This window comes from Coregonus lavaretus (genome assembly GCF_964263955.1).
Source record: "Coregonus lavaretus genome assembly, chromosome: 25".
NCBI lineage: Eukaryota > Metazoa > Chordata > Actinopteri > Salmoniformes > Salmonidae > Coregonus > Coregonus lavaretus.
Genome location: NC_140012.1, coordinates 30,194,834 through 30,207,268, shown reverse-complemented (window position 1 = coordinate 30,207,268; position 12,435 = coordinate 30,194,834). Strand labels below are relative to the sequence as shown.

The 12,435-nt window shown below is 44.5% G+C and overlaps 1 protein-coding gene across 2 annotated transcripts in view; it reads left to right on the top strand.

Annotated features, from left to right (window-relative positions):
- Window positions 1-12,435, top strand: part of pgbd5 (piggyBac transposable element derived 5) — a 65,993-nt gene that overhangs the window by 20,839 nt on the left and 32,719 nt on the right. For both annotated transcript variants that reach the window (XM_084142076.1, XM_084142075.1), the window contains exons 4-5: window positions 897-1,077; window positions 10,612-10,809. In XM_084142076.1, coding sequence (XP_083998202.1) covers window positions 897-1,077; window positions 10,612-10,809 — 379 coding nt within the window. The remainder of the gene's footprint in view (window positions 1-896; window positions 1,078-10,611; window positions 10,810-12,435) is intronic.

Sequence of the window (12,435 nt, the reverse complement as noted above, 5' to 3'; positions counted from 1 at the left end):
TTTGTGACAAAGACTGTCCACCTTCAATTACCCCCTGTGCAACCACACCGGGATTTACACAAGACTGCCTGCCATTTGTCTAGACTCTAGAATACGGCAGGACAGGACTAGTGCAATCAGGGCATGCCCTTCCCACTCACTTAGACAGCTGAGAGATCCAGGCAAACTGTGTGATTGGATGACTGAAATGGGACCATCCAGTGCCTCAATCAGTCTCCAGACCCAATGTCCTGTTGTTGTTTCCCAGGAGTTTGGTTTTTACAAGCTGATCGGTTTCTTTTGGCTCTGAATTGCCTTCCTTTACAGCAGAAATGTGCCATAGGGAGAAAATAAGAAAAAAAACAAATAAAAATGAATAGTTAATAGAGTGACTCAATGGGATCCCATTAGTGCAATGCCCAGCCACTGCTTGGCAAATAAAGCGCCAGTCCACTTAGTATAATTGCTCTCTGCTCTTGGTGGGTATATAATACGCCAAATGACTGCTGCCCCAAGCCTCAAACAGACCCAGGAAGGCATGATAATTAATGGATTGGTGGGAAGAAGAATTAATCTATTATGTATTTTCTTGCGTAGTTCGCAAGACCACGACTGTTTCTGGCTCATCTATTACTAAACAACAGGGTTCATATTATAAATGATAAATTACATTGTGTGATGATAACTAGCGTATCAATCAATTTGTCTGATCAGAGTAATATTTCAATGTAAATTGTAATCAATGGAGCTAAGCCAGGCCAGCAATTCAGATTGTAGGAGCCACATCAAGGTTGTTAATTGGAACACTTGGAACGATAGCTGCTACACAGATCATTCCTGAGGTCATTTATGTATTGATTTCTGTATGTCAGTGCATGACATTATCGTGGCATTGACTGTCTGTATCGCTCTTCCAGATCTATGTGCATCTGAAGGAGGGCCAGGGTCCTGATGGGTTGGCCACCCTGAAGAACAAGCCTCAGCTCCACAGTATGGTGGCCAAACAGCTGTGTCAGAACCTCTCAGGCCGCAACAGCATCATCTTCACCGGGCCCAGCATCACTAGCCTCAACCTGTACCAGGAGTTTGAGAAACAGGGTATATGTTAATCTCAGTCTGTCTGTCTATCCTGTCTGTCTGTCCTGTCTGTCTGTCCTGTCTGTCTGTCCTGTCTGTCTGTCCTGTCTGTCTGTCCTGTCTGTCTGTCCTGTCTGTCCTGTCTGTCCTGTCTGTCCTGTCTGTCTGTCTGTCTGTCTGTCTGTCTGTCTCTCCATCACTTTCTTTCTCTCCATCCTTTCTCTCTATTAAAACCAAAACCTAAGGGGAGGAGGCATTGATCTGAAACTGAAAAAGAAAGGAAATTCACGAGCACCACAATGCCTATTCCTGGGGTCCAAACATATTAAAGCACTTACATTACATATAAAACAAAAGATAAAACAGTACATCATATAACATTATTACGCCACTACATATTTACAATATAAAATGTTTAATACCGCCATACAACAATATCACAATGTGTGCATATCCATGTGTCTGTACCTTTGTGTGTGTCTCTTCACAGTCCCCGTTGTTCCATAAGGTGTATTTTTACCCGTTTTTAAAAATCTGATTCTACTGCTTGCATCAGTTACCTGATGTGGAATAGAGTTCCATGTAGTCATGGCTCTATGTAGTACTGTGCGCCTCCCATAGTCTGTTCTGGATTTGTTGACTGTGAAGAGACATCTGGTGGCATGTCTTGTGGGGTATGCTTGTCAACACTTCTTACAAAAACAAGTAGTGATGAAGTCAATCTCTCTTCCACTTTGAGCCATGAGAGATTGACATGCATGTCATTAATGTTAGCTCTCCGTGTACTCTCCGTGTACTTCACTGGCCACTTTAAGAAATGGAACACTAGTCACTTTAATGATGTTTACATATCTTGCACTACTCATCTCATATGTATATTCTGTATTCTATTCTATAATATTCTACTGTATCTTAGTCCATGCCGCTCTGTCATTGCTTGTCCATATACAGTGGGGAGAACAAGTATTTGATACACTGCCTATTTTGCAGGTTTTCCTACTTACAAAGCATGTAGAGGTCTGTAATTTTTATCATAGGTACACTTCAACTGTGAGAGACGGAATCTAGAACAAAAATCCAAAAAATCACATTGTATGATTTTTAAGTAATTAATTTGCATTTTATTGCATGACATAAGTATTTGATACATCAGAAAAGCAGAACTTAATATTTGGTACAGAAACCTTTGTTTGCAATTACAGAGATCATATGTTTCCTGTAGGTCTTGACCAGGTTTGCACACACTGCAGCAGGGATTTTGGCCCACTCCTCCATACAGACCTTCTCCAGATCCTTCAGGTTTCGGGGCTGTCACTGGGAAATACGGACTTTCAGCTCCCTCCAAAGATTTTCTATTGGGTTCAGGTCTGGAGACTGGCTAGGCCACTCCAGGACCTTGAGATGCTTCTTACGAAGCCACTCCTTAGTTGCCCTGGCTGTGTGTTTCGGGTCGTTGTCATGCTGGAAGACCCAGCCACGACCCATCTTTAATGCTCTTACTGAGGGAAGGAGGTTGTTGGCCAAGATCTCACGATACATGGCCCCATCCATCCTCCCCTCAATACGGTGCAGTCGTCCTGTCCCCTTTGCAGAAAAGCATCCCCAAAGAATGATGTTTCCACCTCCATGCTTCACGGTTGGGATGGTGTTCTTGGGGTTGTACTCATCCTTCTTCTTCCTCCAAACACGGCGAGTGGAGTTTAGACCAAAAAGCTATATTTTTGTCTCATCAGACCACATGACCTTCTCCCATTCCTCCTCTGGATCATCCAGATGGTCATTGGCAAACTTCAGACGGGCCTGGACATGCGCTGGCTTGAGCAGTGGGACCTTGCGTGTGCTGCAGGATTTTAATCCATGACGGCGTAGTGTGTTACTAATGGTTTTCTTTGAGACTGTGGTCCCAGCTCTCTTCAGGTCATTGACCAGGTCCTGCCGTGTAGTTCTGGGCTGATCCCTCACCTTCCTCATGATCATTGATGCCCCACGAGGTAAGATCTTGCATGGAGCCCCAGACCGAGGGTGATTGACCGTCATCTTGAACTTCTTCCATTTTCTAATAATTGCGCCAACAGTTGTTGCCTTCTCACCAAGCTGCTTGCCTATTGTCCTGTAGCCCATCCCAGCCTTGTGCAGGTCTACAATTTTATCCCTGATGTCCTTACACAGCTCTCTGGTCTTGGCCATTGTGGAGAGGTTGGAGTCTGTTTGATTGAGTGTGTAGACAGGTGTCTTTTATACAGGTAACGAGTTCAAACAGGTGCAGTTAATACAGGTAATGAGTGGAGAACAGGAGGGCTTCTTAAAGAAAAACTAACAGGTCTGTGAGAGCCGGAATTCTTACTGGTTGGTAGGTGATCAAATACTTATGTCATGCAATAAAATGCAAATTAATTACTTAAAAATCATACAATGTGATTTTCTGGATTTTTGTTTTAGATTCCGTCTCTCACAGTTGAAGTGTACCTATGATAAAAATTACAGACCTCTACATGCTTTGTAAGTAGGAAAACCTGCAAAATCGACAGTGTATCAAATACTTGTTCACCCCACTGTATGTATACATTCTTAAATTCCATTCCTTACTAGATTTGTGTGTATTGGGTATATGTTGTGAAATTGTTAGATATTACATGTTAGATATTACTGCACTGTCGGAGCTAGAAGCACAAGTATTTCGCTACACCCGCAATAACATCTGCTAAACACGTGTATGTGACAAATAAAATTTGATTTGATTTGACAAGGGCCAGCCGTGCTGCCCTGTTCTGAGCCAACTGCAATTTTCCCAAGTCCCACTTTGTGGGCCTGTAGGACCTGCCTTGTTGATAGTATTGTTAAGAAGGCAGAGTAGCGCTTTATTATGGACAGACTTCTCCCCATCTTAGCTACTGTTGTATCAATATGTTTTGACCATGACAGTTTACAATCCAGGGTTACTCCAAGCAGTTTAGTCACCTAAACTTGCTCAATTTCCGGTTTATTCATTACGAGATGTAGTTGAGGTTTAGGGTTTAGTGAATGATTTGTCCCAAATACAATGCTTTTCATTTTTGAAATATTTAGGGCTAACTTATTCCTTGCTACCCATTCCAAAACTAACTGCAGCTCTTTGTTAAGTGTTGCAGTTTTTTCAGTTGCTGTAGTAGCTGACGTGTATAGTGTTGAGTCATCCGCATACATAGACACACTGGTTTTACTCAAAGCCAGTGGCAAGTCGTTAGTAAAGATAGAAAAAAGTAAGGGGCCTAAACAGCTACCCTGGGGAATTCCTGATTCTACCTGGATTATGTTTGAGAGGCTTCCATTAAAGAACACCCTCTGTGTTCTGTTAGACAAGTAACTCTTTATCCACATTATAGCAGGGGGTGTAAAGCCATAACACATACGTTTTTCGAGCAGCAGACTATGATCGATGTCAAAAGCTGCACTAAAGTCTAACAAGACAGCCCCCACAATCATATTATCATCAATGTCTCTCAGCCAATTATCTGTCATTTGTGTAAGTACTGTGCTTGTTGAGTGTCCTTCCTTATAAGCGTGCTGAAAGTCTGTTGTCAGTTTGTTTACTGTGAAATAGCATTGTATCTGGTCAAACACCATTTTTTCCAGAAGTTTACTAAGGGTTGGTAACAGGCTGATTGGTCGGCTATTTGAGCCAGTAAAGGGGGCTTTACTATTCTTGGGTAGCGGAATGACTTTAGCTTCCCTCCAGGCATGAGGGCACACACTTTCTAGTAGGCTAACGTTAACTGGCTATCATAGCGGCCAAGGACGTTCGCTTTTGTGCTCTGATTACACGCAAGTGTCTAGGTCAGCATTTTACACATGATGACTTCAGCCTTATATGAAAAACCTTACTTGGCTAAATATAGCTAGCGTTCTTTGCTTGTTGGTTAGCTACCTAGCCAACGTTAGCGCTCATCTGACTGGTATACCATTACGTTACCTAACTAATTAAAACAAACCCACATTCATTGGCTAGTTAGCTACCTTTCTTTGCCTGTTTGTTTGTTAGCTAGCTAGCTATCAGCTGACTGGTGTTAGCTAGCTACAGAGGCTACCTGCTGGACTTTGGACAAGCAACCTAACATTAGCTAGCTACCTAGCTAATCTAAATAACTGTTTGCATTTACTCCCCTTGAATACCACCATATAGCTAGCTATCCACAGTAGCCTAGGTTTGTTTGCATACACTTCTTATTACTGGCAGCCTGGTGCAAGCAGCTGTGTTGTTGCTATCGCCCCAACAATAATCTCTGTCTCGCTCTCTGTCGCTCTCACCCTCTCCATCCTCTTCCTTTCTCTATCTTCTTCTTTCTCGCTGTACAGTATGTACTGTAATCTCCTTTCTCATCACTCCCTGCTCATCCCCTGCAGTTTTTAATTACCATACATGTCCCCCTGCTACTGTAGCAATGAAAAAGAAGACAGTCAATTGAAACCCTGAGAACCAACATGTGAATTGTGTTTGTTTTGCTGTGTCCATGCCTACCACCCACTAGGCTGCGCTACCAGCCATACAGTAAACTGTAAAGATGACGTACAGTAAATTCTCCAAATGCTTATTTTGGAAACCTAGACCACCAGTACATCCTACTGTTTTAATTAACAAAGTGAACAGGGGGTGAGAGGGGAAGTGATGCCACAGTAAACCAGTCTGTAGCCCTGCAGCAGCTGACACAGAGATATTAATCATTTTCAGCTCCTTGACAATTACAAACGCCATTGTCTTTCTTTCACCCCTTGCTGAGTAAGAGGTAGTGTGAGAGCTAGTCTGTCCTCTTGGTGTCCTCCTCTAGGCTTTATCCTCTGATCTCAATCTGAACACATACTGGCCACCTGTAATCTGGGCCATCTATCATTACTGCAGAGGACAGGCTTTAGGAAAGAAGGGGATTATATTCAGCAAACATGAGGCTCAAGACTCTCACATGTACAGTACAGTGTACAGATTATACAGTGTGGTGGTTCGCTCAAATATAAATAATTTATGTAGAACAGAAGTGCCTCCGACATTTAAAGTAAGGAATCATGTCAACTCCATTCATTACATTACAGTACATTTGTATAAGGGTAGGCAACAACACATCTGCCACGCTGATCCTCAACACGGGGGCCCCTCAGGGGTGCGTACTTAGTCCCCTCCTGTACTCCCTGTTCACCCATGACTGCTTGGCCAAGCACGACTCCAATACCATCATTAAGTTTGCTGACGACACAACAGTGGTAAGCCTGATCACCGACAATGATGAGACAGCCTATAGGGAGGAGGTCAGAGACCTGGCAGTGTGGTGCCAGGACAACAACCTCTCCCTCAATGTGAGCAAGACAAAGGAGATGATTGTGGACTACAGGAAAAGGAGGGCAGAACACGCCCCCATTCACATCGACGGGGCTGTAGTGGAGCGGGTCGAGAGTTTCAAGTTCCTTGGTGTCCACATCACCAACAAACTAACATGGTCCAAACACACCAAGACAGTCGTGATGAGGGCACGACAATACCTTTTCCCCCTCAGGAGACTGAAAAGATTTGGCATGGGTCCCCAGATCCTCAAAAAGTTATGCAGCTGCACCATCGAGAGCATCCTGATGGTAGTGCGTACGACCCAGTACATCACTGGGGCCAAGCTTAAAATCAAATCAAATCAAATGTTATTTGCCACATGCGCCGAATACATCAGGTATAGACCTTACAGTGAAATGCTTACTTACAAGCCCTTAACCAGTAATGCAGTTTTTAAGAAAAATAAGTGTTAAGTAAAAAATAGATAAGTAAAGAATATATTTTTTTTAAGTATTAAAGAGCAGCAGTAAAATAACAGTAGAGAGGCTATATACAGGGGGTACCGGTACAGAGGCAATGTGCAGGGGCACAGGTTAGTCAAGGTAATTGAGGTAATATGTACATGTAGGTAGAGTTATTAAAGTGACAATGCATAAATAATAAACAGAGAGTAGCAGCAGCGTAAAAGAAGGGGTGAGGTGGGGGGGGGGGGGGGGGGGACAATGCAAATAGTCCGGGTAGCCATTTGATTAGCTGTTCAGGAGTCTTATGGCTTGGGGGTAGAATCTGTTTTGGACCTAGACTTGGCGCTCCGGTACCGCTTGTCGTGTGGTAGCAGAGAGAACAGGCAATGACTAGGGTGGCTGGAGTCTTTGACAATTTTTAGGGCCTTCCTCTGACACCGCCTGGTATAGAGGTCCTGGATAGCAGGAAGCTTGGCCCCAGTGATGTACTGGATCTGAGGACCCATGTCTCCTGAAGGGGAATAGGCTTTGTCGTGCCCTCTTCACGACTGTCTTGGTGTGTTTGGACCATGATAGTTTGTTGGTGATGTGGACACCAAGGAACTTGAAGCTCTCAATCTGCTCCACTACAGCCCCGTCGATGAGAATGGGGGTGTGCTCGGTCCTCTTCTTTTTCCTGTAGTCCACAATCATCTCCTTTGTCTTGATCACGTTGAGGGAGAGGTTGTTATCCTGGCACCACACGGCCAGGTCTCTGACCTCCTCCCTGTAGGCTGTCTCATCATTGTCGGTGATCAGGCCTACCACTGTTGTGTCGTCGGCAAACTTAATGGTGTTGGAGTCGTGCCTGGCCATGCATTCATGGGTGAACAGGGAGTACAGGAGGGGACTGAGCACGCACCCCTGAGGGGCCCCCGTGTTGAGGATCAGCGTGGCGGATATGTTGTTACCTACCCTTACCACCTGGGGGCGGCCTGTCAGGAAGTCCAGGAACCAGTTGCAGAGGGAGGTGTTTAGTCCCAGGGTCCTTAGCTTAGTGATGAGGGCACTATGGTGTTGAACAGTGAGCTGTAGTCAATGAATAGCATTCTCATGCAGGTGTTCCTTTTGTCCAGGTGGGAAAGGGCAGTGTGGAGTGCAATAGAGATTACATCATCTGTGGATCTGTTGGGGCGCTACGCTAGGGTTTCTGGGATAATGGTGTTGATGTGATCCATGACCAGCCTTTCAAAGCACTTCATGGCTACAGACGTGAGTGCTACGGGTCGGTAGTCATTTAGGCAGGTTACCTTAGTGTTCTTGGGCACAGGGACTATGGTGGTCTGCTTGAAACATGTTGATATTACAGACTCAGTCAGGGACAGTTTGAAAATGTCAGTGAAAACACTTTCCAGATGGTCAGCGCATGTTCGGAGTACACACGTCCTGGTAATCCGTCTGGCCCTGAAGCCTTGTGAATGTTGAACTGTTTTTAAAGGTCTTACTCACATCGGCTACGTAGAGTGTGATCACACAGTCGTCCGGAACAGCTGATGCTCTCATGCATGCTTCAGTGTTGCTTGCCTCGAAGCGAGCATAGAAGTAATCTAGCTTGTCTGGTAGGCTCGCTTCACTGGGCAGCTCGCAGCTGTTCTTCCCTTTGTAGTGTGTAATAGTTTGCAAGCCCTGCCACATCCGACGAGCATCGGTGCCGGTGTAGGACGATTCAATCTTAGTCGTGTATTGACGCTTTGCCTGTTTGATGGTTCGTCGGAGGGCATAGTGGGATTTCTTATAAGCGTCCGGGTTAGAGTCCCGCTCCTTGAAAGCAGCAGCTCTAACCTTTAGCTCAGTGCAGATGTTGCCTGTAATCCATGGCTTCTGGTTGGGGTATGTACGTACGGTCACTGTGGGGACGACATCATTGATGCACTTATTGATGAAGCCAGTGACTGTTGTGGTGTACTCCTCAATGCCATCGGAAGAATCCCGGAACATATTCCAGTCTGTGATAGCAAAACAGTCCTGTAGCTTAGCATCTACGTCATCAGATTTGCCAAATGGAGGGCAAGGGAGAGCTTTGTACGCGTCTCTGTGTATGGAGTAAAGGTGGTCTAGAGTTTTTTTTCCTCTGGTTGCACATTTAAAATGCTGGTAGAAATTAGGTAAAACAGATTTAAGTTTCCCTGCATTAAAGTCCCCGGCCACTAGGAGCGCCGCCTCTGGATGAGCGTTTTCCTGTTTGCTTATGGCCTTATACAGCTCATTGAGTGCGGTCTTAGTGCCAGCATCGGTTTGTGGTGGTAAATAGACAGCTACAAAAAACATAGATGAAAACTCTCTTGGTAAATAGTGTGGTCTACAGCTTATGAGATACTCTACCTCAGGCGAGCAAAACCTTGAGACTTCCTTAATATTAGATTTTGTGCACCAGCTGTTGTTTACAAATATACACAGACCGCCACCCCTTGTCTTACCGGAGGCAGCTGTTCTATCTTGCCGATGCAGCGTATATCCCGCCAGCTGTATGTTATCCATGTCGTCCTTCAGCCACGACTCTGTGAAACATAAGATATTACCGTTTTTAATGTCCCGTTGGTATGATATCCGTGATCTTAGTTAGTCTATTTTGTTATCCAATGATTGTAAGTTGGCTAATAGGACTGATGGTAGAGGCAGATTACGCACTCGCCGTCGGACCCTTGCAAGGCACCCCGACCTACGTCCCCGATATCTCTGTCTCTTTCTCATGCCGAATGACGGGGATTTGGGCCTTGTCGGGTGTCTGAAGAAAATCCTTCGCATCCGACTCGTTAAAGAAAAAATCTTTGTCCAGTTTGAGGTGAGTAATCGCTGTCCTGAAATCCAGAAGCTCTTTTCGGTCATGAGAGACAGTGGCAGAAACATTATAAATATGTACAAAATAAGTTACAAATAACGCGAAACAACACACACAATAGCACAATTGGTTAGGAGCCCGTAAAATGGCAGCCATCTCCTCCGGCGCCATTCTGGTCATCCTCCGGCGCCACTTCCTGCCATCCAGGACCTATATAATAATAATAATAATATGCCATTTAGCAGACGCTTTTATCCAAAACGACTTACAGTCATGCGTGCATACATTTTTGTGTATGGGTGGTCCCGGGGATCGAACCCACTACCTTGGCGTTACAAGCGCCGTGCTCTACCAGCTGAGCTACAGAGGACCACATATACTAGGCGATTTCAGAGGAAGGCCCAAAAAATTGTCATAGGCTGTTCTCTCTGCTACCGCACGGCAAGCGGTACCGGAGTGCCAAATCCTAGGTCCAAAAGGTTCCGTAACAGCTTCTACCCCCAAGCCATAAGCTAAACAATTAACTGCTGAACAATTAATCAAATGGCCACCCGGACTATTTGCATTGACACTTTGTTTTTACACTGCTACTACTCGCTTTTTATTAGCTATGCATAGTCACTTTACCCCTACCTACATGTACAAATTACCTCGACTAACCTGTACCCCCGCACATTGACTCGGTACCGGTACCCCCTGTACCTCCATTATGTACATCATTATTGTTATTTTAATATGTTACTTTTTTATTTTTTTATTTTTTTACTTTAGTTTATTTAGTAAATATTTTCTTAACTCTATTTTATTAAAACTGCATTGTTAGCTAAGGGCTTGTAAGTAAGCATTTCACGGTAAGGTCTACAGCTGTTTTATTCGGCGCATGTGACAAATACATTTTGGATATCTCTAACGTTCTTTGTGTTGCACCATCCTGAACGTGTCCCAGATGTCTAAAAGTCTAAAGGTGTGTGTTTGTCCTCTGCCAGACATCTACTGCTGTGGGCTGCTGAGCACCAAGAAGAGTGACTGCACCGGCCTGCCCCAGTCCATGCTGGTGAACCCTGAGAGCCCCCAGCAGAGGGGCCAGTCCCGCACCATGATGAGAGGTAACACCTCCCTCATCAGCTGGTACAACAAGGGACACTTCCGCTTCCTTACCAACGCCTACTCACCCACCAAGGAAGGTAAGAAGACCCGCTCTGGGACCGGTGTGATATTACCCATGTTTTTTTTCCTCATGAATTGGAGGTGGATGTTTAAACAGTATTTAATCATGATGAAGCATAGATTCTAGAGTGAACAGCCTTCAATTTTAAAGCAAAACGTTTGTAGCAAAACCTACTGTATCACTATAATGCTCTGAAATGGAGCATCATTATTAAGCACTTTAGGGCTGACTGACACAGTATGAGTCACCACCCATGATTGACATGATGTGGATTTCACAGACCACAGTAACTCCTAGTTGTTAATGCACTCATAATCTACTCTGTAGACGAAACCCTGATGTACAGAGCCTTGCAAAAGTATTCATCCCCCTTGGCGTTTTTTTCCTATTTTGTTGCATTACAACCTGTAATTTAAATGGATTTTTATTTGGATTTCATGTAATGGACATATACAAAATAGTCCAAATTGGTGAAGTGAAATTAAAAAAATAACTTGTTTCAAAAAAGTCTAAAAAATAAATAACGGAAAAGTGGTGCATGCATATCTATTCACCCCCTTTGCTATGAAGCCCCTAAATAAGATCTGGTGCAACCAATTACCTTCAGAAGTCACATAATTAGTTAAATAAAGTCCACCTCTGTGCAATCTAAGTGTCACATGATCTGTTACATGATCGCAGTATATATACACCTGTTCTGAAAGGCCCCAGACTCTGCAACACCACTAAGCAAGGGGCACCACCAAGCAAGCGGCACCATGAAGACCAAGGAGCTCTCCAAACAGGTCAGGGACAAAGTTGTGGAGAAGTACAGATCAGGGTTGGGTTATAAAAAAATATCCGAAACTTTGAACATCCCACGGAGCACCATTAAATCCATTATTAAAAAATGGAAAGAATATGGCACCACAACAAACCTGCCAAGAGAGGGCCGCCCACCAAAACTCACGGACCAGGCAAGGAGGGCATTAATCAGAGAGGCAACAAAGAGACCAAAGATAACCCTGAAGGAGCTGCAATGCTCCGCAGCGGAGATTGGAGTATCTGTCCATAGGACCACTTTAAGCCGTACACTCCACAGAGCTGGGCTTTACGGAAGAGTGGCCAGAAAAAAGCCATTGCTTAAAGAAAAAAATAAGCAAAGTCTCTCACATGCCAAAAGGGAGAGACTCCCCAAACATATGGAAGAAGGTACTCTGGTCAGATGAGACTAAAATTGAGCTTTTTGGCCATCAAGGAAAACACTATGTCTGGTGCAAACCCAACACCTCTCATCACCCCGAGAACACCATCCCCACAGTGAAGCATGGTGGTGGCAGCATCATGCTGTGGGGATGTTTTTCATCGGCAGGGACTGGGAAACTGGTCAGAATTGAAGGAATGATGGATGGCGCTAAATACAGTTAAATCCTTGAGGGAAACCTGTTTCAATCTTCCAGAAATTTGAGACTGGGACAGAGGTTCACCTTCCAGCGGGACAATGACCCTAAGCATACTGCTGAAGCAACACTTGAGTGGTTTAAGGGGAAACATTTACATGTCTTGGAATGGCCTAGTCAAAGCCCAGACCTCAATCCAATTGAGAATCTGTGGTATGACTTAAAGATTGCTGTACACCAGCGGAACCCATCCAACTTGAAGG